The sequence below is a fragment of the Bos indicus genome, chromosome 18 (assembly GCF_029378745.1).
Source record: "Bos indicus isolate NIAB-ARS_2022 breed Sahiwal x Tharparkar chromosome 18, NIAB-ARS_B.indTharparkar_mat_pri_1.0, whole genome shotgun sequence".
Lineage (NCBI taxonomy): Eukaryota > Metazoa > Chordata > Mammalia > Artiodactyla > Bovidae > Bos > Bos indicus.
In genome coordinates, this window is record NC_091777.1 from 50,455,752 (window position 1) to 50,482,154 (window position 26,403).

General features: G+C 50.0%; 1 protein-coding gene across 4 annotated transcripts; it reads right to left on the minus strand.

The window, feature by feature from the left end:
• Window positions 1-1,191: 1,191 nt before the first annotated feature.
• On the minus strand, window positions 1,192-26,303 carry NUMBL (NUMB like endocytic adaptor protein). 4 transcript variants are annotated; one of them, XM_070771056.1, is made up of 10 exons: window positions 25,799-26,303; window positions 21,529-21,613; window positions 19,542-19,681; window positions 17,757-17,831; window positions 17,596-17,670; window positions 16,527-16,667; window positions 11,414-11,603; window positions 6,187-6,492; window positions 4,011-4,133; window positions 1,192-2,608 (listed from the first exon to the last, which is right to left on the minus strand). In XM_070771056.1, exons 3-10 carry the CDS (start codon window positions 19,665-19,667, stop codon window positions 1,980-1,982), a joined length of 1,665 nt encoding a protein of 554 aa, XP_070627157.1. In that variant the 5' UTR covers window positions 19,668-19,681; window positions 21,529-21,613; window positions 25,799-26,303; the 3' UTR covers window positions 1,192-1,979. The 4 variants fall into 4 exon arrangements, with proteins under 4 accessions (XP_070627157.1, XP_019835370.1, XP_019835369.1 ...); XM_019979811.2 differs by lacking the exon at window positions 25,799-26,303 and adding an exon at window positions 25,403-25,638 and having other exon boundaries at window positions 6,187-6,489; XM_019979810.2 differs by lacking the exon at window positions 25,799-26,303 and adding an exon at window positions 25,403-25,638.
• Window positions 26,304-26,403: the final 100 nt, after the last annotated feature.

The window sequence follows — 26,403 nt, forward strand, 5'->3', positions numbered from 1 at the left end:
CAGGACATTGTATTACTAGGAGAAAATAAAGCAAGTGTTAGTCACTCAGTCGCGTCCGACTCTCTGTGACCTCATGGACTGTAGCCCTCCAGGCTCCTCTGTCCGTGGGATTTCCCAGACAAGGATACTGGAGTGGGTGGCCATTCCCTTCTCCAGGAAGTCTTCCAGACCCAAGGATTGAACCCAGGTTTCCTGTATTACAGGCAGATTCTTTACTGTCTGAACCACAAGGGGAGCCCCCAAATAAAGCAAACTGCAACACAAAAAAGTTTTTTAAAGTAATGAGTAGCATTCTTCCTGTAGAAGGTGCAGGTCCGGAAAGGGTATTGTAGGCAGAAGAAACGGCATCTGCAGAGGCTTGGATTGAAGCACAGCTCCTTCCAAGCAGAGTCCTTTGCTTGCTCCCTAGGAGCCCTCTTTGGTGCCCAGGCAGACCATCTGTCACAGGTCCCCTAGTCCAGGATCCAGCTGGTTGATGGGCTGTAATATAAACCCTTGAAGGCAGATCCTAGGCTTCTCCCCTCACAGCTGGTGGTTCAATGACTGGCCTTGAGGTCAACCAGAAGCTGGACTTGAATCCCAGCTCCCTGACTAGTCAGATGTGTGACTTTGGGTAAGTGACTCAATTTCCTGATTTATCAAATATGGGGTTGGGTTTCTTGAGACCAGCCTCCTTATTTTAAAGAACTATAAAGGATTAAACGTGTCATCTATATAGTATATATTTTTAAATATATGACTTTGTAGATTGTTATCAAGGAACCCAGGAAACAATAGAGAAACTTAAAAATGTGCTGCCATGTCAAATGACACTTTGACCTACGTTACGGAAAATGCAATTGGTGGAACATGAAGCCAGCTCAGAGCCGCGCTATTCCAAACCTATTTAAAATATTAATACTAAACTTATTAGCAGTAGATTATATATACACACACACACACACACACACATATATTTACATAATTCCTTGGTTCGAAATCTATAAGAATCAGAAATGGGGTGATTAATTTGGGGTGCCCACTAATATCCACTTCTTGAGTCCTAAGTCAGCGTTACCTGCTACCATGCTATGACTCAGAGGTTAATACGCAGGGAGACCCTTTTTACTCCCTTTGGTTTTAGATGACTGGGAGGAAAGGCTTGGTCTCCACACCGTCTCCCCTGGACACACACCCTGCTTTCTCGAGGGGCACCATTATATTCTTCCTTTATTGGTTGTCCTTGTATAATACAAATCTGCAAGTTTAGATACAAAAAAATCTGGAAATAAAAGATAGAAAAGTACCCGCCAGGCACCCCTTCCTTCTTCCTGGAACCCCTCCCCAGCGGGCACCAACGTGAGGTAACTGAGCTTCTTCTTCTTCCCTTTCCCCTTCCCCCTACCCCACCTCCTGGCCTCCCAACTTGGCCCCCTATCCTCTTGAGACCTTGGTCCAAAGAAGAGGTAGGCCCCCGAGGGGAGGGGAGGGGTGGGAGGGGTGAGCACAGCATTGGCAGTGAACGCAGCAGGTGGGCAGAAGGAAGCCCTTTGCTTGTGCTGTGTATGGGGGTGGGATGATCAGACTTGGGGGTGGGCACTCAGGTGGGGCCCAGGAGGGTCCCTAGGTGGGTATCCCACCTCCATCCCCACCCAACACTGGAAGGTAAAGAAGGTCAACAACAGAAACTGGGAAATGTAGCTCGAACCAAGGCGCTCAGTGGGACTGTGGCCATCCCCGTGTCTGGAGTGAGGGGAGAGGAGGTTGTGCCACCCTATGTCTGGCAGAGAAATGGGTCCATTAGCCAGGCTGGGTCCGTCCCTGAATTCCATCCCGCTGCAACCTGGGCGTCACAATGTCAGTTCCGTAGTGGTTGTGGGAGGTGATCGAGAGAAGGGGTTAGAGGGGCCATGGGAGGGTGCAGGACTAGGGGAGAGGTTGGGCCTCCACTCCCAGGTGTGGGGCACCCGGAGATGATGAGGTGGGCGGGGCGGCTCGGGCTACAGTTCAATCTCGAAGGTCTTCTGCAGGTCGCCCGAGAAGGGGTTGGAAGGCTTCTCCACAGCAGGTTTGCCTTCTAATGCTGCCCACTGGGCCTCGAAGGGGTCCAACTCAGGGGCCGGGGCTGGTGCTGGCTCTGGGGGCCAGGGCGCCCCATTGGGGCGTGGACGGGCCTGGCCCCCAGGGGCGCTGGGGGCAGCAGGCGGTGGGAAGGCCCCAGCTTTCCCGAGCAGGGTGGCGGGTTGGGGCTGGAGCTGTGCGGCTGAGCAGAAGGCGTTGGCCACCATCTGTGAGGGGGTGATGCCCACCACGGGCACACGGGGCATGGGTGGGTAGCCCAAGCCCGGGTAGGCGGGCACAAAAGGGGGCTGCATGTGCGGGGCCGGCAGGAACACAGCCACCTGGGCCGGTGTGGCGTCAAAGGGCCCCACGGGGGCAGGGAAGGGCTGCAGGCCGGGGGGCACAGTGGGCACAGGGGCTGCCTGCTGCTGCTGCTGCTGCTGCTGCTGTGCCTTTGCCACCTGGGACACTTCCTCCAGCCACCTCTCGGCCTCCGAAGGAGTCCGCTTGTGCCCAGGCTGGAAGGCAGCTGCGGGGGTCACGGAGGGCTCACCCCAGGCAGAAGTCCCTGGAGAGAGAAGAGGGGCAGTTAGGGGTGTGGGCTGCAGCAGAGAGAACCCCAGGCTGGGGACCAGACTCTGCACCAGGCTGCTCGCCTTGCTTCTAGCCTGGCTCCTCATTAACTGCACGGACTTTGGACAAATGACTTGACCCCTCCTGAACCACATAAGGTCATACAGCTCTCAGAAAATTCAGTTCTGAAATTCTAAGGTCCTGAGATGGAAAATACAGGCAAGGGTGACAATCACACAGGCTGGCTTCCCTTCTGCTGGTCAGTAACAAACCTGTTATTAAATACTTTTCAATATTACCCTTGGCTCTAATATTTTGACAGTATTGTTTTAGAAGGCTAAGATTCTAAGATTGCATGGCTCTTTCTCAGAATGTACTATTCTAACATGGTGGGTAAGTTTCAGTAGTTTTAAATTTGCATTTTCGAAGATTCTAGAGTTCTAAATTTACATTGTTTGGAATTCCAAGGTGCTTCACCAGTTCTGGGATAAGCATGTGGCTTGAGGGGAATTGCCTGGCATTATTTTCTCAGAGAGCCTGCTTTCGAGGCTGTGAGATTCCAAGGTTTTGTGGCTCCAAATCTATTAGGCTCTGATATCTTGTGATTCAAAGACTGTAGGTGTCTAGATTTTACAGTTCTAAGACAGGAAGGTTTAAACATTGATCCCATGGTTCTAAAGTTCTAATCCCATAATTCTTAAGTTATTTCATGGTTCTAGGATGAATCCTGGAGAAGGCAATGGCAACCCATTCCAGTACTCTTGCCTGGAAAATCCCATGGATGGAGGAGCCTGGTAGGCTGCAGTCCATGGGGTCACTAAGAGTCGGACACGACTGAGCAACTTCACTTTCACTTTCGTGCATTGGAGGAGGAAATGGCAACCCACTCCAGTGTTCTTGCCTGGAGAATCTCAGGGACGAAGGGAGCCTGGTGGGCTGCCGTCTATGGGGTCGCACAGAGTCGGATACGACTGAAGCGACTTAGCAGCAGCAGGATGAATCCATGTCCCTGAGATGACCTTGTGGTTCTAAGATGGTGCATGGTTCTCAAGTGGTAGATTCCACGATTCTACGATGATTCATAGCTCTTAAATGATCCATGGCCCTAAGATGATTCCATGGCTCTAAGATGATTCCATGGTTCTACAGTGATTGATTCCATGATTTTAGGATGATCTTGAATGATCCATGGTAATCTATGGATTCTATGGTAATATAATCTATGGTAATCTATGGTTTCTATGGTAATCTCATAGCTCTTAGATGACCCAGGGTTCCAAGCTTGTGGGATTCCAAGATTCCCAGAGTCTCTGCAGTGGTCCTGAAAGGAGCAGGGGTGGGGGGGCGGCAGGAGCATCACTGCAGGGAATCTGCATCAGGAGAAGGGCAGAGTCTACCTGTTGAGGCCGGCGGGGGCCCTGATGCTGGGGCTCCAGCACTGGCAAACGACGAGCTGATCTGCGTGCAGAGGGCACTGATGCTGTCGCTGTCACTGGCACCAGGCGGCTCCATCTCAGGCACTGGGAAGTCAGGAAAGGGTGGAGGTCAGCAAACAGGCTCTGCTCTTGACCTCAGCCCTGTGGCTGGCCCTCACAAGGTGTGTGTGTCAGCAGATTCGCTCTGCAGTAACGAAGTGGCCATGGCCACAAAAATAACTGTGTGTGTGTGTGTGTGTGTGTGTGTGTGACACCTGAGTGGTACAAGAGCCAAGCAGTATGTGACAGCAGAGTGATTCAGTTATACATACCTCCGTGTATATATGTGTGTGTGTATTCTTTTTCATATTCTTTTCCATTATTGTGTATTACTGGATATTGAATATATTAATAGTTCCCTGTGCTATACAGCAGGGCCTTGGTTATCTATTTTATATACAATAGTTTGTATTGATTATGTGTTTTCTAAGTGTGTGTAATGGTCACACCTGGTTCTGCAACTTCTGTGTGTGTATGTGACTTTCAGTTGCTCCTCTCTCTAAGTATGTGACTTCCGAGCATGATACCCACAGCAGAGTGGGCCATCTGTGTGAGTCTATGAAATTTCTGGGTAGCAAGTCACATCCAAGCAAGTGTGCAATTGGCTACAGGCACTCGAGGCTTCCACATAAAGTCTGGGGTGTCTGCCCCCTCAGAGAGCAGATGTGAGAGCCCTGGGGGTGTGCTTACTGGCAGGCTGCTTAATGAGGACAGCAAATGCGAGGGTGTGTGCAGGACACGAGAGTGAGCTGCAGGATATGGAGTGAGCGTGCGTCATTCCCAACAAGCGTTGGCACCTGCTCTGCAGTCACCTTTTGGACTAGCCCAGCCTCCTGGATCCAGATCAACACCTCCCACACCAATCCCCGGGGCCGTAAGGGGGAGGTGTCACAGATCTGGCATATGGAAACAGGAGAGCAAGCCAGACCGCATGACTTCACTGACAGCTGGGAGGAAAGGCAGCCCTCCAGCCTGTCTCCCTCGGGCAAAACATAGTTCCATGCCACCTCTCCTCTCTTCCTCACGGCAGACGTTGTTTTTAAATCATGACATATGCCGTGTCTCTCCTTTTCCTGGTCCATGGCAGACATTAGTAGTCAAACACGATGCTTTTCTCCCGTCTTTGCTCACTTTACCCCTCACCTGGCAAGACCTTGTGGCTCTACTGGCCAAATGCTGGAAGAAAGGACTCGAAATTCCATCTTTCCTCCAACGTAAAAGGACATTTGTACCGCCTCTCTCCTATCACCAGCATGGCAGACATTGCTAATCAATGATGACATACTACCTTCGGCCTTGTCACTCTCCCAGGAAGGCATGTCTAATCAATAACAATGGGTCCTGCCTCCCACAGTCCTTTATTCACAAGCAACATGACGAATCTGTCACTGTGCTCCCTGATTCCATGATCCCCAGGCTACTCGTGCCCTTCATCTCCTGCTTCCATAAGCCAAATTCTGGGATTCATTTCTTGAGCAAAATGTAATAATCCTGCTCTCTCTTCTTGCTTGCCCAAAACAAATTTTGGTAATTAATCATGTGGTGTGCCACCTTACTCTCTTTTCTTGTTCATGCCAGACACTGTAAGGAGACCGTAATGTCTGCCATCACTCAGCTCTCCCTGCCCTAAACAGACATTCCTCTGAACCTGTATCCTTCACCTGTATCTCATGGCTCTACTGGTCAAAAGCTGGGAAGGGAGCATTAGCCTATGATGCTTCAGTTTCCTCCTGAGCAACAGCATGGCATCCAGGCTCAGCTGCTCTCCTCTCCCCTGCCCACGAACTTTTGCTCGTCAATCATTATGTATGCCACCTCTCTCCTGTCCCTAACTACAGCAGACAGTACTAACTGATCATGACTTGAGCCACCTTTGTGCTATCCCTTACCTGGAGCAGACATTGCTAATGGATCACAGCTTACACCCGCCCAGACTGATGGCACACATTGCTAATTGATCATGATGCGTTCCACCTTTCCTTTGCTGTGGCAGACTGTGCTAATCAATCGTGATGTGTACCACCTCTTCCCTATCTCTTGCTCAGAACAGTCAGGGGCATTGATCCCAATGTTCCTTCTTGCTGAGTCCTGGGCTCACCTGTGCCCTTCACCTGGAAGTCAGTGCGGCGCTGCAGTGTGGATGGCAGCTCATTCAGCCGTAGGCTCAGCTGCCGTTTGAAAGGTGAGTTCTTCTGGCTGAGTGCTGGGAACCCACGGAAGGAACCCTGACGAACCAGCTGCTCCAGGGGGGCATGGCGCCGGGGGATGGCAGCCGCAGTGGTGCCTGCAGGCACTGGGGTGCCTGCCTCACCCTTCTCACCAGGGGATGTGGTGGCCGGTGTTGGGGACACGTGCCCAGGCTGGGCAGGGCCAGGAGCCGCAGTTGGGGCAGCTGCTGCTTCTGCTAGAGACATGGGGGAGAGAGAGATGGTTAGATACCCCACCTTGGCATGGGGGCCTCTCCTCAATCCCCTTGATTGTTTTCCAATGCTGCCTTCCTTACCCCATGTGCCCTGGCCTTAAGACAAGCTGGTCAGAGCCCTGAAATGTCCCTCATCCCCTCTCAAGCCAAGACCACTTTCCCCAGGAGGCCCATGGGGAGTCATCACCCAACCTGACCCTCTGGGTGTCTCAAGCTTTCTGTCCTCCATCCATCTTCCTCTGCTGCTTCTGCTATTTCTCCCTCTGAGATCTCCTGTCTCCCTTTCTAATCAATTTAACAAACACTTCTTTGGTGCATGACCAATGTATCAGGCATTGTTCCAAGTGCCTTGAAAGGATGAACTCATTCAATCCTCACCACCACCCAATGAAGTTGAAACTATCTTTATCCCCATTTTACAGATGTGGTAACTGAGGCCCAGCATTGGCAAGTGACTTGCCTAAGCCACACTGTGAAGGAAGGGGCAGGCTTATTCCACAATCTGAGCTCCAAACGACTGTGCTAACCTGCCTCTTCCTCTGGCCTGCTCTCTCCACGTCATGCTGTCACCCTCTGTCATTCCATCTGCTCTGTTCCTTGTCTGCCTCCCACCACTCTTCCCGCCTCAAGTGCCTCCTCCATTCCTTCAGGTGCTACCCATTGTTCTAGACCCAGCTTGGCACACTTGCTCTGAGGAGTTTTCCAGATTGTTTCAACCCCTCAGCTTGGGATCGCTCCCCTCTAGGGCTGCTCTTTGTCCTCTGTGGGTACCTGGTCTCCCCACTCAGCACCAAATGGCAGGGTTCTCCTCACTCCTGCCTACACACAAACACACAGCCATCCTCCATGTGACCTCACCTGAGCCACAGCCTGAGCGTTGTGTGTGTGTGCTTAGTCACTCAATTATGTCCGACTCTTCATGACCCCACAGACTGTAGCCACCAGGCTCCTCTGTCCATGGAGATTCTCCAGGTAAGAACACTGGAGTGGGTTGCCATGCCCTCCTCCAGGGGATCTTCCCAACCCAGGGATTGAACCCAGGTCTCCCGCATTGTAGGCGGATTCTTTACGGTCTTGAGCCACCAGGGAAGATGAGTGTTAGTGAGGTTAAACTCAGGGGCTTCCCAGGCTGCACTAGTGGTAAAAAACCTGCCGGACAATGCAGGAGATATGAGTCATGGGTTTGATCCCTGGGTTGGAAGATCCCCTGGAAGAGGGCATGACAACCCACTCCAGTGTTCTTGCCTGGAGAATCCCACAGATAGAGGAGCCCCATGCTGGCTACAAACCTTAAGTTTACATTTGTGAGTTTTGACAACTGTATACACTGTGTAACGAAACTGTGTAACATCAAGATCTAGAACATTGACACCAACCCAGACCATCCCCTCATGCTCAGTCAGTCCCCACTCCCTAAGAAACCACCACTGTCCTGGTATTTTTTCATCACAGACTACTGTTGCCCAATCTGTAAGTTCACATAGAGTATACAGTTCAAAAGAGCCATACGGTATTATGCCCTTGTCTGTGGGTTTTATCCCTCATCGTGCAGTTGTGCATAGAGGCCCAAGTCACATACTGCTTGGCTCTTGTACCACTCAGGTGTGACACACACACACATGCACAGTTATTTCTGTGGCCATGGCCATTTAGTTACCGCAGAATGAATCCGCTGACCCACACACCTTGTGAGGGCCACAGAACTGGGGTCAAGGGCAGAGCCTGGGCCTGTTCTCTGACTTCCCAGTGCCTGAGATGGAGCCGCCTGGTGCCAGTGACAGCGACAGCCTATGCATGTCTGCCCTGACATCAGTGCCCTCTGCATGCAGATCAGCGTGTCGTCTTCCAGTGCTGGAGCCCCAGCATCAGGGCCACAGTCCATGGGGTCGCAAAGAGTAGAACACAGCTGAAGTGATTTAGCACAAGGAAGACAAGGAGGCTGTCCAGCGCTTCTCCCATCGTCCACGAGGGGGCGATGAGGCTCTCCCCCAGGTCAGTCGTGTCCGACTCTGTGCAACCCCATAGACGGCAGCCTACCAGTCTTCTCTGTCCCTGGGATTCTCCAGGCAGGAATACTGGAGTAGGTTGCCATTTCCTTCTCCAATGCATGCATGCCTGCTAAGTCGCTTCAGTCGTGTCCAACTCTGTGTGATCCCATAGACGGCAGCCCACCAGGCTCCTCTGTCCACGGGATTCTCTAGGCAAGAATACTGGAGTGGGTTGCCATTTCCTTCTCCAGGTCAAGCTGGGGGCAGTGGAACCAGGCTGGGATGGTTAGAACCACTAAACCACTTCTGTCCCACCACCTGGGGCCTCAGAAAGTCTCCTCCTATCTCTGGGCTGCAGGTTCCCCAACTGAACCTGGAATAAACACCTCCCTGCTGCCTCCCAGGCCTCCTGAGAACCTCAGTTGAGACACTGAATGTTCAACTGCTCTGGAATCCCACAAAAGCTTGGTAAACAACTTTGTGGAAAGGGCACTGTTCCCTATCTCCTAAACTGAAGAGAGCTCTTTTGTAGACGTTCGGTGCCTCCAGACTGTGAATCAGTGCATCATCGGGCAAAACACCATGATGTGTTCAGCAAATCATATACCACACTTTGTAAACTCTCATTTTTGCGGTGCAAACTCTAAAATGCTTTCTACCTGGAAGTTATAATATCCTTTGGATGGAAACAGCAAAATCCATTGCAAACTCTAAAGCACATGACATTCTTGGTAAATTCTAATATCCTATATAAGTAGTAAACTTACCCACTCAGTGTGTTCTTTTGCAAACAATAAAATATCATATATTCAGGCCCTCTGTTAACCATACTTTGTAATCTGTTTTGCCACTGATAAAGTTCTTTACAAATTCTGATAGATGATGTAAACATAAAATATTTTGTAAGCTGTGCAGAAATCTTTAAATTTGTCAAGAGGTTTGTAAGTGGTCCCATAATTTACCAAGAAAAATAGACATTGTAAACCTGAACATTATAGCAAGTGATAAAAACTTGTTTTCTTAACCTTTTAGCTAGAAATGTTTTAAGCTCACAGAAAAGATGTAAAAATGGAACACAGAGCACACAGGTTCTCTAAACTAATGTTCCCCAGTGTTAACTCGTTACATATTCGAGCTGTTTCTGCTTCCATAATTGTCTTTCTGTAACATTTAAGTTGCAACAGCCAAGACATGGAAACAATGTAAATGTCCATTGACAGATGAATGGATAAAGAATATATGGTGTGTGTATATATATATACACAATGGAATATTACTCAGCCATAAAAAGGAATGAAATAATGCCATTTACAGCAATATGAATGGCCTTAGAGATGATCATATTAAGTGAGGCAAGTCAGACAGAGAAAGACAAATATCAAAGATGTCACTTACATGGGGGATCTAAAAAAAATGATACAAATGAACTTATTCACAAAACAGAAACAGGACTTCCTCTGTGGCTCAGTGAATCTGCCTGCCAATGCAGGAGACACAGTTTGCATCCCTGACGGAAGATCCCACATGCCACAGAGCAGCTAAGTCCACGTGCCACAACTATTGAGCCTGTGCTCTAGAGTCCAGGAGCGGAAACTCCTGAGCCCACTTGCCGCAGCCTCGGAAGCCCTCAAGCTCTCGAGCCTGGACTCTGCAACAAGAGAAGCCCCCGCTTGCTGCAACTAGAGAAAAGCCCACGCAACAAAGAAGACAGCATGGCCAAAAATAAATAAATAAATAAAATTAGGAAAAAACCAAACAAGCAGACATTGAAATAGACTCACAGACATAGAAAACAAGCCTACGGTTACCAAAGGGGAGGTGGGGGGGGGATAAATTAGGAGTTTGAGACTAACAGATACACATTACTATATGTCAAACAGATAATTTGTAAAGAATTTTATCACAGTATAATTTCTCACTTGGGGAATTAAACATGGATATGATACATTAGGTAATCTACAGTCCATATTCCAATTTCTACTCATATTCTTTATGGATATTAATTCATATTTCAACATATATATTCAAAATATATATATTGAATTGAACATTGAATACATATATTTATATAATACCCAGGATCTAATACATGATCGAACATTGCATTTTTTATTAATAATATCTGTCAAATCTCTTCAGTCTTCTTTATCCTGAATCCCAATGGTAAATTCTTTGTAAATTCTAAGCAGTTGTCCAAAAATTTAAAAACTAAAAGCCGCAGTAAAAAATAAATAGAAAAATTATGTTTTGATCCAACACATAATACACTCAAATATTTAAAAAACACAGTTTGAGAACTTACAAACTGTTTGCCTTGACCTAGAATGTTAGAGCTTGCCAGGTATTTTTCCAACTTTCATGACAGCAATCCACAGTAAGAAATATGTTACCTGGTAACCCGTCCCCCTCCCCCACCACTCACATAGACCCACTGACATAAAAGTACATAACTACATTTACCCTTACTACATTCCCTTACGCTGATATTTTCCTGTCGTTTTCTATTTTATTTCTTAAAATGCCAACCACAACCCAGCAATTTGACTTCGACAACCCATTAACAGGGTGGATACACAGTTTGAAAAGTCTGGGAACCTCCTTGGGTTAGCAGATAATAAAGCGCTCGGTGAGCTTTGCCAGGGTTTGTGGCCGGTAGAATATTGCCCAAAGGACTCCTTAAACCCAAGTACGCTGTAGAAACTGCAACCAGACTTCGTGGTCGGTGCCTTGCTTTTTTTTTTCTTTTTCGGGGTGGCTTGTTTTGGGTTTTGTTTTGTGTGTGTTTTCTTTTCTGCTTTGTAAACTGTAGAGCCCCGGTACCTCTGCTCTCCTCACTCAAACCGGATCCCTTAGCCACACCCCCGGCCCATCCGATGCCCCGCCCCGCCCCGCCCCGCCCGCCGGGCAGCACCCACCTTTCTTTTTGTCCTGGGCCTCTCGCTCCGCCGGCCGCCCGCCCCCAGACAGGCGGAAGGAGCCCTCGCGGGCGAAGCTGGTGCGGCTGGCGTCGAAGGCAGCTGTGACCCCGCATTCCTTCTCCCGCCGCTGTTTCCGCTCCAGGCAGGCCGCAAAAGCACAGCCCACCGCGTGGCTCAGCCTCTCGCCCTGTGGGAAGAGGTGGAGTTGGCCTTAGCGACTCTGTGCTGCAGACCGGACGCCGGCAGCCCCGGGTTCCAGCAGCTGGGTGACCCCGAGTCCCTTCACCTCTCTTGGGCCTCCGTGCACAACTGCACGACGAGGGACAAAAGCCGCAGACAAGAGCGTAATAACTGTAGGGCTCTGTTGAATTGTATTACTCTATGTGAACTTACAGAATGGGCAAAACTAGTCTTTGATGGAAAAACATCAGAACAGTGGTTGTTTCTTACAGAGTGGGGATGGGGACTGACTGAGCACGAGGGGACCAGTCTGGGTTGGTGGCAATGCTCTAGACCTTGATGTCACACAGTTTCGTTACACAGTGTACACAGTTGTCAAAACTCGACAAATGTATACTTAAGGTTTGTTGGCAGCATGAATTTCACTTCAAAAGAAGAAGAGCTGGAGGGTCCAGTGGTTAGGACTCCATGCTTTCACTGCAGCGGGCATAGGTTCAAACCCTGGCTGGGGAACTAAGATCCCATGGGCTGCAACTTGAGGCCAAAAGAGAAAGCTGGAAACAAATATGAATTCTGCTTACTGGTATGCAAGCTGAAGTGTTTGGGGGAAGTATTCTGATGTCTGCAACTTTGAAATGCATCAAAAAATAAGATGTGTAGGTAAGTGATATAAGTCCAGGCAAATGTTAATCGCCGGATCTGGGTAGAAGGGTGTACAAGTGACTGCTGACTTTACAAATCTTTCAAGTTTGCCTACTTGAGAGGCTCCAAAGCCAGAGACAGCATCACTGACTCAAATGGACATGAGTTTGAGCAAACTCCAGGAGACAGTGAAGGACAGGGAAGCCTGGTGTGCTGCAGTTCATGGGGTCACAAAGAATTGGACATGACTGAGCAACTGAACAACAACAAAGGCCATAGAGCCTGAGATTGATCCTGGCTTCCCATTTCTCAGCTGTGTGACCTCAAGAAAATCCCTTCCAGTATTCGAGGCTCCGCATCTGTAAAATGAGGGCTGTAATAGCACCCACTTCATCGGGTCGTTGCAAGAAAGGTGAATGAATCTATGCAGGGCATGTGGCACAAAGCCAGGCACAGGGAAACCCACATATGTGTCAGCAAAAATTTTGTGTAGCCCTGGGTTGAGCCCTGGTTTGCACCCTTTTACAGAATCCTCACAAGAGTGCCAGGAGGTGGACAACCTTGTGAACCTATTGTACAGATGAAGAAACTAAGGTTCGGTCAACCTGCCCATTATAACAAGTGAATGGCCGAGTTGGGATTCTCATGAGGTATGTCTGACTTCTGTTCCCTAAATAAGATGCTCTGCTGCTGCTGCTGCTGCTAAGTCACTTCAGTCGTGTCCGACTCTGCGCGACCCCATAGATGGCAGCCCACCAGGCTCCTCTGTCCCTCGGATTCTCCAGGCAAGAACACTGGAGTGGGTTGCCATTTCCTTCTCCAGTGCATGCATGCATGCTAAGTCGCTTCAGTCATGTCCGACTCTGCACGACCCCATAGATGGCAGCCCACCAGGCTCCTCTGTCCCTGGGATTCTCCAGGCAAGAATACTGGTGTGGGTTGCCACTTCCTTCTCCCAGAAACAAAGATGCTCAGTCACCTCTTAAAGTTAAATTTGAGGACAAACATCCTCAACCCAGTGCCAGCAATCTGAATCCAACAGCATATTAAAAAGGTTATGCACCATGATCAAGTGAGATTTATTCCAGGAATGCAAGGTTGGTTTAACGTATGAAAATCAATCAACCACATTAATAGAATGAAAGAAAAAAAAAACCCCACATGACTCTCTTGATTCTCACAGGAAAAGCATATGACAAAATCCAGCACCCTTTCATGATAAAAACTTTCAACAAAGTTGGAATAGAAGGGAATTTCCTCAACCTTATATACGACATTTATGAAAAACTCACACTTAACATTATCCTCAGTGGTAAAAGACAAAGCTTTCCCCTAGATCAGGAACAAGATGAGGATGCCATTTTCATCATTTCTATTCAACACTGTATTGGAAGTTCTATCTAGAGTAACTAGACAAGAAAAAGAAATAAAAGGCATCCCAAGTTGGAAAGAGAGAAGTAAAATTACTTCTGGCTGCAGAAAGCATGATCATATACTTAGAATATCATAAAGGAGCCACAATTAGTGCAAATAAATAAATTCAGCACAGTTGTAGGATACAAAATCAACACATGAAAAAATCAGTGATATATACACAGGCAGTAAACAATTCAAAAATGAAATTAAGACAATTCCATTTACAGTACCATTAGAATAATAAAATGGGTAAGAATAAATTTAACCAAGGAAATAAAAGATGTAAACATTGAAAACTACACAACATTGTTGAAAGAAATTTAAGAGGACTTAAATAAATGGAAATACATCCTGTGTTTGTGGATTGGAAGACTAATATTGTTAAAAGGGCAATATTTTCCAAAGCATTCTGCAGATTGAATGCAATCCCTTTTAAAATCTCAATGGGCTCTTCCACAGATGGAAAAGCTGATCCTGAAATTCTTATGGAATTGCAAGGGACTCAGGAGAGCCAAAACAATTTGGAAAAAGAATAGAATAGAATAACTCACACTTTCCAGTTTAAAAACTTACCCAAAGCTAAAGCAGTCAATGCAAAATAATGGGATGCTAGCATAAGGACAGACATACAGACCAACAAAACTGAGAGCTCAGATACTGGAACAACTGGAGATTCACATGAAAAATAAATGAAGGTTGACTCCTACCTCACATCATGTATAAAAACGAACTCAAAATGGATCAAAGACCTAAATATAAGAGCTAAGGCTATACATGGCTGGATGGCTGGATGGCATCACGGACTTAATGGACATGAGTTTGAGCCAGCTCCAGGAGATGGTGAAGGACAGGGAAGTCTGGCGTGCTGCAGTCCGTGGGTTGCAGAGTTGAACATGACCGAGTGACTGAACAAGACTATAAAACTCTTAGAATAAGACATTTGGTAAATCTCTGTGACCTTGGATTTGTCAGTGAATTCTTAGATATGATATATGACACCCAAAACAGAAATAACAAAAGAAAAAAATTGAGAGATTGAACTTCATCAAAATGTGTACATTTTTACATCAAAAGACACTACCAAGAAAGGGAAAAGGCACCCCAGAGAATGAGAGGAAAGCTCTGCAAATCACACAACTGATAAGTATCTAGTATCCAGAATATAGAAAGAGCTCTCACAACAGTAAAAAGTCAAACAACCCAATTAAAAATGGGTAAAGGATTTGAATAGGTATTTCTCTGAAAAAGATGTACAGTTGGCCAATAAGCACATGAAATGATGCCCAACATCATTAGTCATCAGGGAAATACAACAGTGAGATACCACTCACATCTATAGGATGGCTATAATACAAAAAGTGTTGACAAGGATATGGAGAAATCAGAACCCTCGTACAGCGTGAGTGGGAATGAAAATGGTGCTGCCACCAAGGAAAACAATTTGGCAATTACTCAAAAAATGTGGACTGCTATGTGTAAAATAGATAGCTAGTGGGAACCCGCTGTATAGCATAGGGAGCCCAGCTCAGTGCTTGGTGATGACCTAGACGGGATGAGAGGTTGAAAGGCAGGTCCAAGAGGGAGGGGATATAATACAACATTGTAAAGCAACTATACCCCAATTAAAAAAAAAAATTAAATTTACTATATGCCCCAGCAATTCCACTCCTAAGTACAAACCCAGAAGAATTAAAAACAGGCATTCAAACAAATACTTGCATACCAACGTCCATAGAAGTGCTAGTCCTAATAGCCAAAAGGTAGAAACAAACCAAATGTTCATCAATGGATAAATAAAGTAAAATGTGGTATGTCCATACAATGGAATATTATTGGTTCATTAAAAGGAATGAAATACTGAGTCATGTTACAACAAGCATGAATCTTAAAAACATTGTGCTAAGTGAAAGAGCCAGTCATAAAATATCATATACTGTATGACCCTGTTTGTACACATTGTCTACAACAGACAACTCCATAGAGACAGTAAGCAGGCAGTGACTTCTTAATGGGTATGAGGTGTCTTCGAGGAGTGATAAAATGTCTGGAACTAGATAGAGGTGATGGAATTGTGTAACAGCATTGTGAGTATATATATATGTCACTGAATCATACACCTTAATTACTTTGGGACTTCCCTGGTGGTCCAGTGGTTAAGACTCCAAGCTCCCATTGCAGTGGGCACGGGTTCCGTCCCTGGCTGGGAATCTAGGATCCCGTATGCCCCATGATGCAGACAAAAATACATAAATAAGTAAAATTTCAAAATAAGGAAAAATTCATGGAGCTGTGCCTGGGTCATCTGTACATGTTACTGTATGTATATATTCCTCAAATGAGAAAAGCTAGAGAAACATGAAGAATTATTGACAAAGAGGAGGAGGATGATAAATAATGTTTTTCTGAGTGCTTCCTATACGCCAGGCATCGTTCCAAATACTCTGTATCAAACTCGTCAAGTCTCACAATAATCCTCTGTTAGGGGCTGTGAATGGATTTCCCAGGTGGTGCTATTGGTAAAGAACCTGCCTGCCAATGCAGGAGACACAAGAGCTGCGGGTTTGATCCCTGAGTCGGGAAGATCCTTTGGAGGAGGGCACAGCAACCCACTCCAGTATTTTGCCTGGAGAATCCCATGGACAGAGGAGCCTGGCAGGCTTACAGTCCATAGGGTTGCACAGAATCAGACACGACTGGAGTGACATAGCACGCACGCACTCAGGGACTCTGAACACACCCCCTTTTCCAGATGAGGACAGAGAGGAGAGGTAAGCTGAGTGACTTGCCCAATACCGCCCAGCGGGCTGAGGTTCAGAATACCAGGGCATGGGAGACACAGAGTCAGGTGGCTTTGGGCTTCAGTGGTACTCACCGAATCCTTGAGTGCCAGGAAACAGTGGCAGATCCAGCGACGGGTGGTCCCATCACGGCAGATGTAGGAGAAAGCCTTGTCCAGGTTGCGGTCAGGAGCACAGAAGGAGACCTTTTCGATGGTCTGGTCCACCAGCAGATCCTGGGAGGGAGGCCAGGAAAGGAATGTGAACTGTCTCTCATGTATTCATTCAGTATTCCCTTCGTGTCTGGACTGTGTCCTGTCCCAAATGGCTTGGGGGCCTGCATTTGTTGAAACAGCTGTGGGCCCTGCTCACATGGGGCTCCCGAGTTTAGGGCGGGAGTCAGACTCATCACCCAATGGAGACAGGCCAGAGTCCCAGCCACGCTGTTCTTGATGGGCGGAGGGCTCAGGGCTGGATCTGGGAGGTGCAGGGGCTTTTGGGAGCAAGATGAGGTGCCTGACCCAAGCTGGATGGGAGTCCGGCAAAGCTTCCTGGAGGGGGTGAATCCTTTTCAGTCATTAACCTAATTGTCAACACGTGCTGGCTGGCTTCCCGGGCAGTCTCTGGGCTAGGGGGAGGGAATTCAATGGTGAGCAGACAGAGACCCAGGTCCTGGTCCACGGTGCTTCCATCTGGCCGGGTAGATGGACAATAAGCGCATAACAGCTAACATTTATTGATCAGAACACTTCTGCTATACCGGGCATGGTTTTAAACTATTTGCACATACATTCTCATTGAATGGTAGGCTCCACTTTTATCCTCATTTTTGCAGATGAGGCAAGTGAGGTATGACAGGGGTTAAATCTCACCCTGCCCCCTTCATGCCTGGGGTCACCCAGCTGGAAAGTGGGTGGGCTGGAAGACCAGCTGAGGCAACTGCTCTCGTCTGTGCTCTCACCCACACGCCATGCCGGTTCACAAATAGCCACAGGACTCATCCTGAATTATGACTGTGAGATGTGCCAATATATTATAGGAGCACAGAGCTGAATCTCGAAGGTCCCTGAGGGAGGGAGATCCCAGAGGTGGGTGAGAAGGCCCCGTTCAAGCAGGCTGAGGAGAGGGGGGCCCAGCCCACTCCCAGGCCCACAGGTCTCCTACCTTGGTCTTGTCATCCACAACCCGGAGCCCATCGGCTGACACCCACAGGACAGACTTCACGGACTTCCGACCCATCTGAAATGGAGGCAGACAGAGGGTGCGGTCAGGGCTGCCTCTTCTGCTCTGACCTTGCTCCGTCCCTGCTCCAGCCCTTCACTCACCGCCTTCAACTTCTTCACAGCATCTTCACACACGTGCATCCCCCGGGACTCCTCCACCTCCACGTGGCCCAAGTACTTGGTGGGGAAGGGAAGGAGGACATGAAACAAGCACAGTCATCAGTGATCCCTGGTGCTCACCGGGCTGCTGTATCAGGCAGTGTCCTAAGCACATCGTGCGTATTAACTCGTTACTCTGCATCTCAGACCTGCAAGGTGGGGGACTCCATTCTCCTCCCAGATATACAAGTGAGAAAACTGAAGCACAGTTCGGACTAGTGATTCTCACCCTGCCTCTGTCCCTGGGTTTTTTTTGTGTATGTGGAATATAATTGCTTTACAGTGTTGTGTTAGTTTCTGCTGTACAACAACATAAATCAGGTGTACATATATCCCCTCCCTCTTGAGTCTCCCACCCATCCCCTACCCCCCATTCCGCCCCTCTAGGTCATCACAGAGCACCAAGCTGGTCTCCCTGGGTTATACAGTAGATTCCCAATAGCTATCTATTTTGTTCATGGTAGTATACATACGTCAATATGACTCTCCCAAATTCAGCCCTCCTTCTCCTTCCCCTGCTATGTCCGCAAGTCCTATGTCTGCAGCTCTCTTCTTGTATCCCTGGGATTTCTTAACACATCTCGGTGTCCATCTGAGTGACACTGTCTGCGCCTGAGGACTGGCCTCATGCAATGACTGATGGGAGCTGGGGTACACATGCTCCAGCTCCCTCACCCCGCAGGTGGGGTGGTCCGATTTCCCAGAGTTCCCCAGTGGCATCAAGTTCAGTGGCTCACAGCTGTAGTTTAGTAAAACATCCTTTATTGGCCATCTTCCAGTCCTCATTCTCTCTAGCATTTCCTGCACCTCTCAACAGCCCCTCACACAAGATCCACTTCTAGGGGAAGGGAAAATAAGGCAGGGTAGGGAGGAGAGGAGAGTGTGTGTGTGTGTGGGGGGGGAACCCCCCCTTCTGTGACCATCATCTGTTGTCTCCTAGCCAGGAAGAGACTGAGTGGAGATTTGAACCTGAATCTTGCCATCTCCCTTATAAACTTTAGTGTGTGCTGTAAAGAGTCGTGGTGGTCTAAACCAGAAAGCACTTAACAGTAGTGAAAGTGAAAGTCGCTCAGTAGTATAGGACTCTTTGCTACCCCCATAGACTATACCGTCCATTTAATTCTCCAAGCCACAATACTGGAGTGGGTAGCCTTTCCCTTCTCCAGGGGATCTTCCCAACCCAGGGGTAGCACCCAGGTCTCCCGCATTGCAGGCGGATTCTTTACCAGCTGAGCCACAAGGAAAGCCCAGGAATACTGGAGTGGGTAGCCTATCCCTTCTCCAGTGGATCTTCCCAACTCAGGAATCGAACCGGGGGCTCCTGCATTGAAGGCGGATTCTTTACCAACTGAGCTATCAGGGAAGCCCACTTAACAGTAAAGGGCTTTGCAAATGCTACAGAATCTTTGCGACCTTCTAGTGCCCCCCTGGAGACTGTGAGCTCCCACAGAACAGCGTGACTCCAGGCGGGACGAGTCCCCCAACACACACTCCAGGTAATATTTTCCTGGCACGAGAGAATGTGTCTTGGGTTTTAATCCCAACTGTGAGGGACCCAGGCTGGGGAAGGGGGGGCGCTAATGTTGTAGGATCCACAGTTCTTTGCGGATGTCAAGTCTCTCCCACACAGGCCAAGGTCTCCTTCACCTCACGGGGCACTGTTCCATGAGCACATCAAACCGCAGGACTACAGCTGCAGCCACGCCCGGCCGAGCCCCGCCCACTCACCCTGACCGGGAAGCTGCACGTGCCCTTGCGCACCGCGTCCTCATCCGCTTGCCACTGGTGTGGGCGCGATGCTTCAGGCACATAGGCTGGCTTCCTCCGCCGCAGGCTCTGCCTTAGCTTGTTCATGGTGCCCGCCCCGTCTGCTGACACAAAACAGGGGTGCAGGTCAAGGGCGAGGGTCAGAGGCATGGGGCTCAAGGTGGGGGAAAACAATGCCCACGGAGCACAGGGTCAGATAACACGGCAGTGGGGTTACAGGGTTAGGGGTCACTGGGTCAGAGGATCTGATATTCGGGGAACATGGACCAGCAGCAGCTAGGGGACACTGACAAGGGGGCACCTGGAAGGCAGGGGAGTGAGAGAATTGGCAGCGTGCATTCAAAAGACATGGGGCTAGGGACTTTCCTGGCTGTCCAGTGGTGAGTGGTTAAGACTGGGTGCTTCCAACATAGAGGGTACAGGAGGCACTGGTTCCACCTGGTCGGGGAACTAAGATCCCAGATGCCCTGTGGTGAGGCCAAAAAAAGGCATAGGGCTAAGGGGCGTGGAGTTCTGGGATGGGGTGTCCTGAGTTACAGCTTTTAGGGGTCTGGAGTTTGGAGACGTGACAGTCAAGAGGCATGATGATCCAAAGTCATGGGAAGTTAAGGCAGTGGGGACCTGGGAGGTAGAGGGCATAGCAGTCAGGGGCCATGAGGTCAGGGGGTTTAGGGGTAAAGGTCAGAGGTGGTCAGCGGGCCCAGGAGTTGAGAGTTGCATGGGTCCAAATGGGGGGGTGGGGGACACAGAAGGTCCAGGGATTGAGATTCAGAGCCCATGCCAGAGAGTGTTGGGGACGGGCTGGTCTCTGATGCAGATACAACCGCTGGGACAACTACTGTCTGTGAGTGTGTGTACAGGTGAAGGTTGTGTGGAAGGATGCAGGTCTGAGAATGGTTGTGTCTGTGAGTCTGAGAGTGTGTGTGTGAATGCTGTCTGTGAGGGGATGTCTGTGGCCAAGACTGTGGTTGTTGTCTGAGTGTAGGTCCCTGAAGCTCATGGCTAAAGAGACTGGCGGTGAGTGTGTGTCAGGGAATGCTGCCTGTGAGGATGGGTCTGTGTTTGAGCATGAAACTGTTTTCTTTGAAAGGCCATGTCTATGACTGTTGTCTTTGATGCTGTATGTCTGTGTGAGGATGTGGCTGTTGCCTTTGATGGCTGTTGCCCATGACAGTGTGTGTGTGAGAGATACTCAAAACACCATGTCTGTCTAGGAGTGAAGCTGTTGGTGGTGAGGCTGTGTTTCCATGGCTGTTGTTTGTGACAGTGTGTCTGGGTCAGATCATGTGTTGTTGTTGCAGACAGTGTGGGTCTGTGAGTGTTGTTCTGGGAGTGTGTCTGTATGCAGCCATGGGTCTGTGAGGGTATGTGAGGACATGAGGCTGTTGTCTTTGACGTTGTGTTTGTGTTATTTATGAAGGTGTGATTGTGTGAGAATGTGGCTACTGTCTATGACAGTGCTGACTTATTTGTGAGACTGTGTGTATCAATGTGTAGCTCTTATATAGGCACGAACACATGGGTGCTGTCTGTGAGGCTGGATCTGCTTGTGAAAGTGTGGCTGTGGTCTGTAAAGTGTGGGTCTGTATGTGTTGTTGGAGAGATTGTACAAGAGGACATTTCTTGAGAGTCCCCAAGTCGGTAGCACTCGCCTGGGAGGGAGTCTGGATGTTGCTGAGGATTGTGTCTGCATGTTTGTGTGACCCTGTACCTGTGCGTGCACAGATGCTGGTGTGTGTCTGAATGTGTGTGTGTGTGTGTGTGTGTGTGACACAGTCTAGGTAGGTGAGTCTGTGAAAGAGGTCACTTGAGTGCGATGGAAGTCATTTGATGATGTCCACTCATAAGTGTGATTAAGCCCGTGTGACTGCAGGGACATTTCCTCTGGCCGTGCTAGGTAGACCCACCCCCTCAGTCAGCCTTCACCAGTCCCCAGCTGGCCACTCACCTGGCTCCGTCCTGGAGATTTCAGGGGGCCCCAGGGCCCCACAGGGGGCAGGGGGCAGATGCTGCTCAGGCCTCCTCAGTCCGCCCTGCCCAAGGGAGGGAGGGAAAGTTGAGAAGCTGGCTTGGGATGGGGCTCAGTCCCCTACCTCACCCCTTCTTTGGATATCAGCCAACCCCCCTTCATCTCAGGATCCCTGATGAGAGTCCTGGTTACTATAGCAACTGTTACTAAGGCGATCAGCCACCTGGTTGCAAGGACCTAGGAATGAGTAGGTGTGTTTTGGGAGCATCTGTTGGGGATGTCCTGGCCTCAGAAGGCCATCAGTACCCAAGGGGCTGGTGCGGAGAGGGAGTGGCCTTGCCCTCTAGACACATGTCCAGGGCTGCACACACACATACAGTCACAGGTATACATGCAACTCTGGTCTCCAGTTGTCCCCAGCACCTGGTTATAGCTCTGCACAATTAGTTACATACAGACACAACCACAGCTACACACACGGGATCACACAGATACACATCAACAGTCACAGCCACTGTAAATATCTGGCCACATATCCATGTTCACAGACACACAGTCTCTGCTACAGACCATTTGTCCGCAGGTAAAGAATCCGCCTGCAATGCAGGAGACGCGGGTTCAATCCCTGGGTCAGGAAGATCCCCTGGAAAAGGAAATGGCAACCCACTCCAGTATTCTTGGAGAAGGAAATGGCAACCCACTCCAGTATTCTTGCCAGGAAAATCCCATGGACAGAGGAGACTGGGAGAGGGGCTACAGTCCATGGGGCCGCAAAGAGTAAGACATGACTGAGCAACAAAGCACACACACACATAGAGTGGCAGGCTGCCTAGGTAGCGCCACAAATGTTTGGTCATATCAGCAACTGATATTCGGTCACTTCTCTTTTCTCCACCACATACAATGAGCCGGGTCCAGGCACACCCACCAGGGCAGCCTGTGAACAACCACACCCAACGAGAGTTGTTTCCTCAGGCACCCATCCAAGATACTCATGTCACAGACCCACCCATGAAGAATCACACCCTGCTGGAGGTCACCTATTAGCACTGAGGCACACTCAGTGTTCACACACAGCTCCCCTGCTGCCTGTCGATATCCGGTCAGGGACGCATGTAGCCATACTAACACACATGTGGTCACACCCAGCCGCAGACACGTGTGTCTAGTCATTGACCAGCACACGGCTGTACAAGGCCACCTAACCCCAACTGTATCAGTCACACCAACACACCTTTTTGGTCACACACTGTTACACAGTCATACATCCCAGTCAGAGACACACCTTTGGTCACAGTATCAGCCATACTTCTATGGATGGTCCTCCATATGCAACCACACACAGGGACCCTGATGGCCATGGCCCACGCGTTAGAGAGAAACAGGCACACAAACTCAAGACATGCATACAGCCATCCAGAGAAAGATCTCCCTGAGCCCCACTCAGACACAGCCAGACAATTGGTGGCTCAGAGTCACAGTCATATACATTTCAGAAATGGTCATGTATCCAAAGTCCCGCCCCAGGAGTGTCCACATTACCCAGCCATGTATCACAGTCATGGTACATCTATTGCAGTTATCCACCATCCAACTCCCAGCTGTACTATGTCACATCATCCCAGAAAAACACACAGTCCCTTTTCCTGCAAACACATAAGTCACACAGGCAAGTATAGGACCATGTATAATCACCGCCCCATGTGGACAGACACACCATATCTCACACACAGAAACATCAGCACACAATTTCCGTTTCACACACCTAGATGGAATACTTACAGCTACATTTACACAGAAGACATGGTTACAGATTGAGACACGTATGCTGTCAGGAGACATTCACTCTGTCACCAAATCATGCAACTTCAACAAAGCAGCCTAGCATGCCTGCAGGGACACACACGCACCCACCCCAAACAGCCACATTGCTACACAATGTGTAGCAGACCACAATCTTACGGACCGTGACACAGACACAGGTATGCAGAGTCACCCAGGGTCACAGACATGCAGGTCACACACGAACATAGAAGTCACAGTCTCATACACACACCCCCACAAACATACGCAATCACCTGGGGCCAGCACATATAGACACACCTATAGGTTGAGTCACATGCAATTAAGTAACTCACTATTAATAGTTTCAGCCTCTTAAGTCAAATACATAACCCAAATCAACTACAAATGCACAGAATCAGTCAGTATCAACACACAGACCTAAATGTAGTCATTTATACAACCCTGATCACATGCATAGATGTGGTTATGAACAGAAACATACAAGTCAAAGTGCCAGCACACAACCTGTCACATAAGCACAATGTGACTTCATATACAAAGGCAGTCATACACCCAAAATTGCAGGCAGAGTTGTGTGTCACACATGTGTTTGTCACAAACACATGTGTGACACACATATAAAATCAGCTAGAGACACAACCACAAAGACTAGAAGTCATTAGAACAGTCGCACATGGACAGAGTCATAGACACAACTCCACTTACAGTCACAACTCCACCCACATCTTCAGTCAGCCATACACATGCCCAACCCCAGACTCAAGGGATACACTGTCACATACCCAGTTAGAGTTACCAAGGTACATACGTGAGGGTCACAAAAGATGTAATCAAAGATACAACCAGAGTCACAACTACGCACACAAACAGAGATGGAATGACAAGTACAGGGTTCTGCACATGGAGCAAGCAGCTGTCATACATACATACATGCACAGTCACACAAATGCTGGGGTCACACACAAATACAATCACAGGCACTATCAGACACAACCACAAGCATGAAACACACACACGCACGATTCCTCACAGTCCCCAGCAGCAGCTCACACACAGACACACACAGGCAGCCACAGTCACAGAAACACAGGGTCACACTCTTAGCCACCTCCCCATCACTGGCTTCCCCCCCTTCCCCCCAGGTACCACACACAAAGCCGCCGTCACCAGCACGGCAGTCACTGCAGACAGACAGGGCTGTACCAGGTCCCTGGGGAGCCGCCCCCTGGCCCAGCCTGAATCCTGGAGCCTGGGGGGCCAGAACTGAAGAGGGAAGCGGTGGATTGTCTGCGGGTCGAGCCCCTCCCAGACAGCTGGGCAGCCCCCGGGACAAAGAGGGTGGCCCAACAGACCTGTGCCCTGGGACCCTTGACCAAGCCTGTTTTTTTTTTTGTGGGGTTTGCCTGAAATTCCCATTATTTTATTCAGACTTGAGGGGGATGGGGTCCCAGGCACAGAGACCTTGTTTTGAGAAAGGGATGTTCCTGGGACAGCGCCCAAGTGTGGGGGCGATGCTCTGCCTGGGATGCCTCTGAGGCCCGGGGACAGACTGTGCTTGGAATCCCCCCAGGCCTTGCCTTGGTGGGGAAGCTGTGCTCAGGGACCCCATTCTCAAGACCTTGCCTAGAGGGGTGTTGTGTTCAGAGACCCCCCTCAGGCAGGGAGGGGTAAGGATTGTCTCTGGTGTGGAATCCCCTCCTAGAGGCTTTGGCTTCCTAAGGAGGTTGTGTCTTAGACCCCATCCCCAAAATCTTGCCTAGGAAGTTGTACCTAGAAGCTGTCCCCCTGTCCTTGATTTTTTGGAGGGGGAGATCTCTTTCTGGGATCCCTATCTTCAGAACCTGGGCAAGAGAGGGCCTGTGCCCCAGACCTCTGTCTCCCAAGATTCGGCTTGGAGCGGAGCGTATTCCTGGACACCCCCCACCCAGGACCACCCTCTCCAGCCTTGGCACCCTCTCCATCCGGGTGCCGCGGCCGCCTCCCACCCTCCGCCACATCAGCAGCGGCGCCGCCCCCCACCCGAGCCCCCCTCTCCCGCCCTTCTCACTCTGGCCGCCGCGCTGCGGGACATCCAGGGCTCGGGCGCCCCCGCCTCCCGCGGCCCCGGCTGGGCCCGGATCCCCGAGTGCTGCTGCTGCTCTAGCGGCGGCGGCGGCAGCTCCGTCTGACGCGGGCCGGGGATGGGGGCCGGGGGTTGGTGCGGGATGCACGCTCGCTAGCCTGCTCCGCTCCCTGGAGGATTCCGTTCCAGGGGCGGAGGAGCGCCCCTCCCGCTTCGGCTCCCCGCCCCAGCCCCGCCCATTGGCCCGCCGCCCGCTGGATATGCAGAGAGGCCCCGCCCCCTAAGCAGCAGGCCCCGCCTATACGCAAATATGACCCCGCCCTCTTCGGGGTGGCCACCGCCCCGCCACGCCCATTGGCCCGTCCTGGGCAGAGCACGCACGTGAATCTCGCGGACACTGGTTCTTCTCGGTCCATCCAGGCTTGGGCTCCCTTCCCCTCCGTGACCCCTGACCTCAGATCCCCTTAAGTTCTGCGTCCGAAAAATTTGCCTCGGGAGGCGCCTCGCTGCCCCACATCCCCAAATCTTTCAGCTAACCCCACAGATCTCCCGGCCCAGCGGGGGCGGGCAGAAGCGGTGACGAGGCACTTTTTGCTGGGAAGGGGAGGGGGAGTGAACAGACCCCGACGTCCTGGTGCGCGGTCGGTTCAGCTTTGGGGGCGGGGGCACCAGGCTGGGACGGGGGAGCGGCTTCTGGCTGCCCAAGCGCCCCTGCTCCCGCCCAGTCCTGTGGGTTTGGCAAAGCAGCTGGCAGGGGCATTAAGGCCCATTAGCAAAAAAGCGAGGTTGCTGGGAGCCGAGCGGAGGGAGCCAGGAGGCTGGGAGGTGGTGTGTGAGTGTGTGTGTGTATAAAGTGTTCTGGGGGGTGGGGAGGAAGGCCTTCTCAGCTGCTGCAGCCTTCAGAGCAGGTGGTCAGCACGTGCGGGGGGGCGGGGTGGGGGGGCGGTAGGGAAAGGAGAGAAGGAGGTTCCTGGCAACAGATGGCC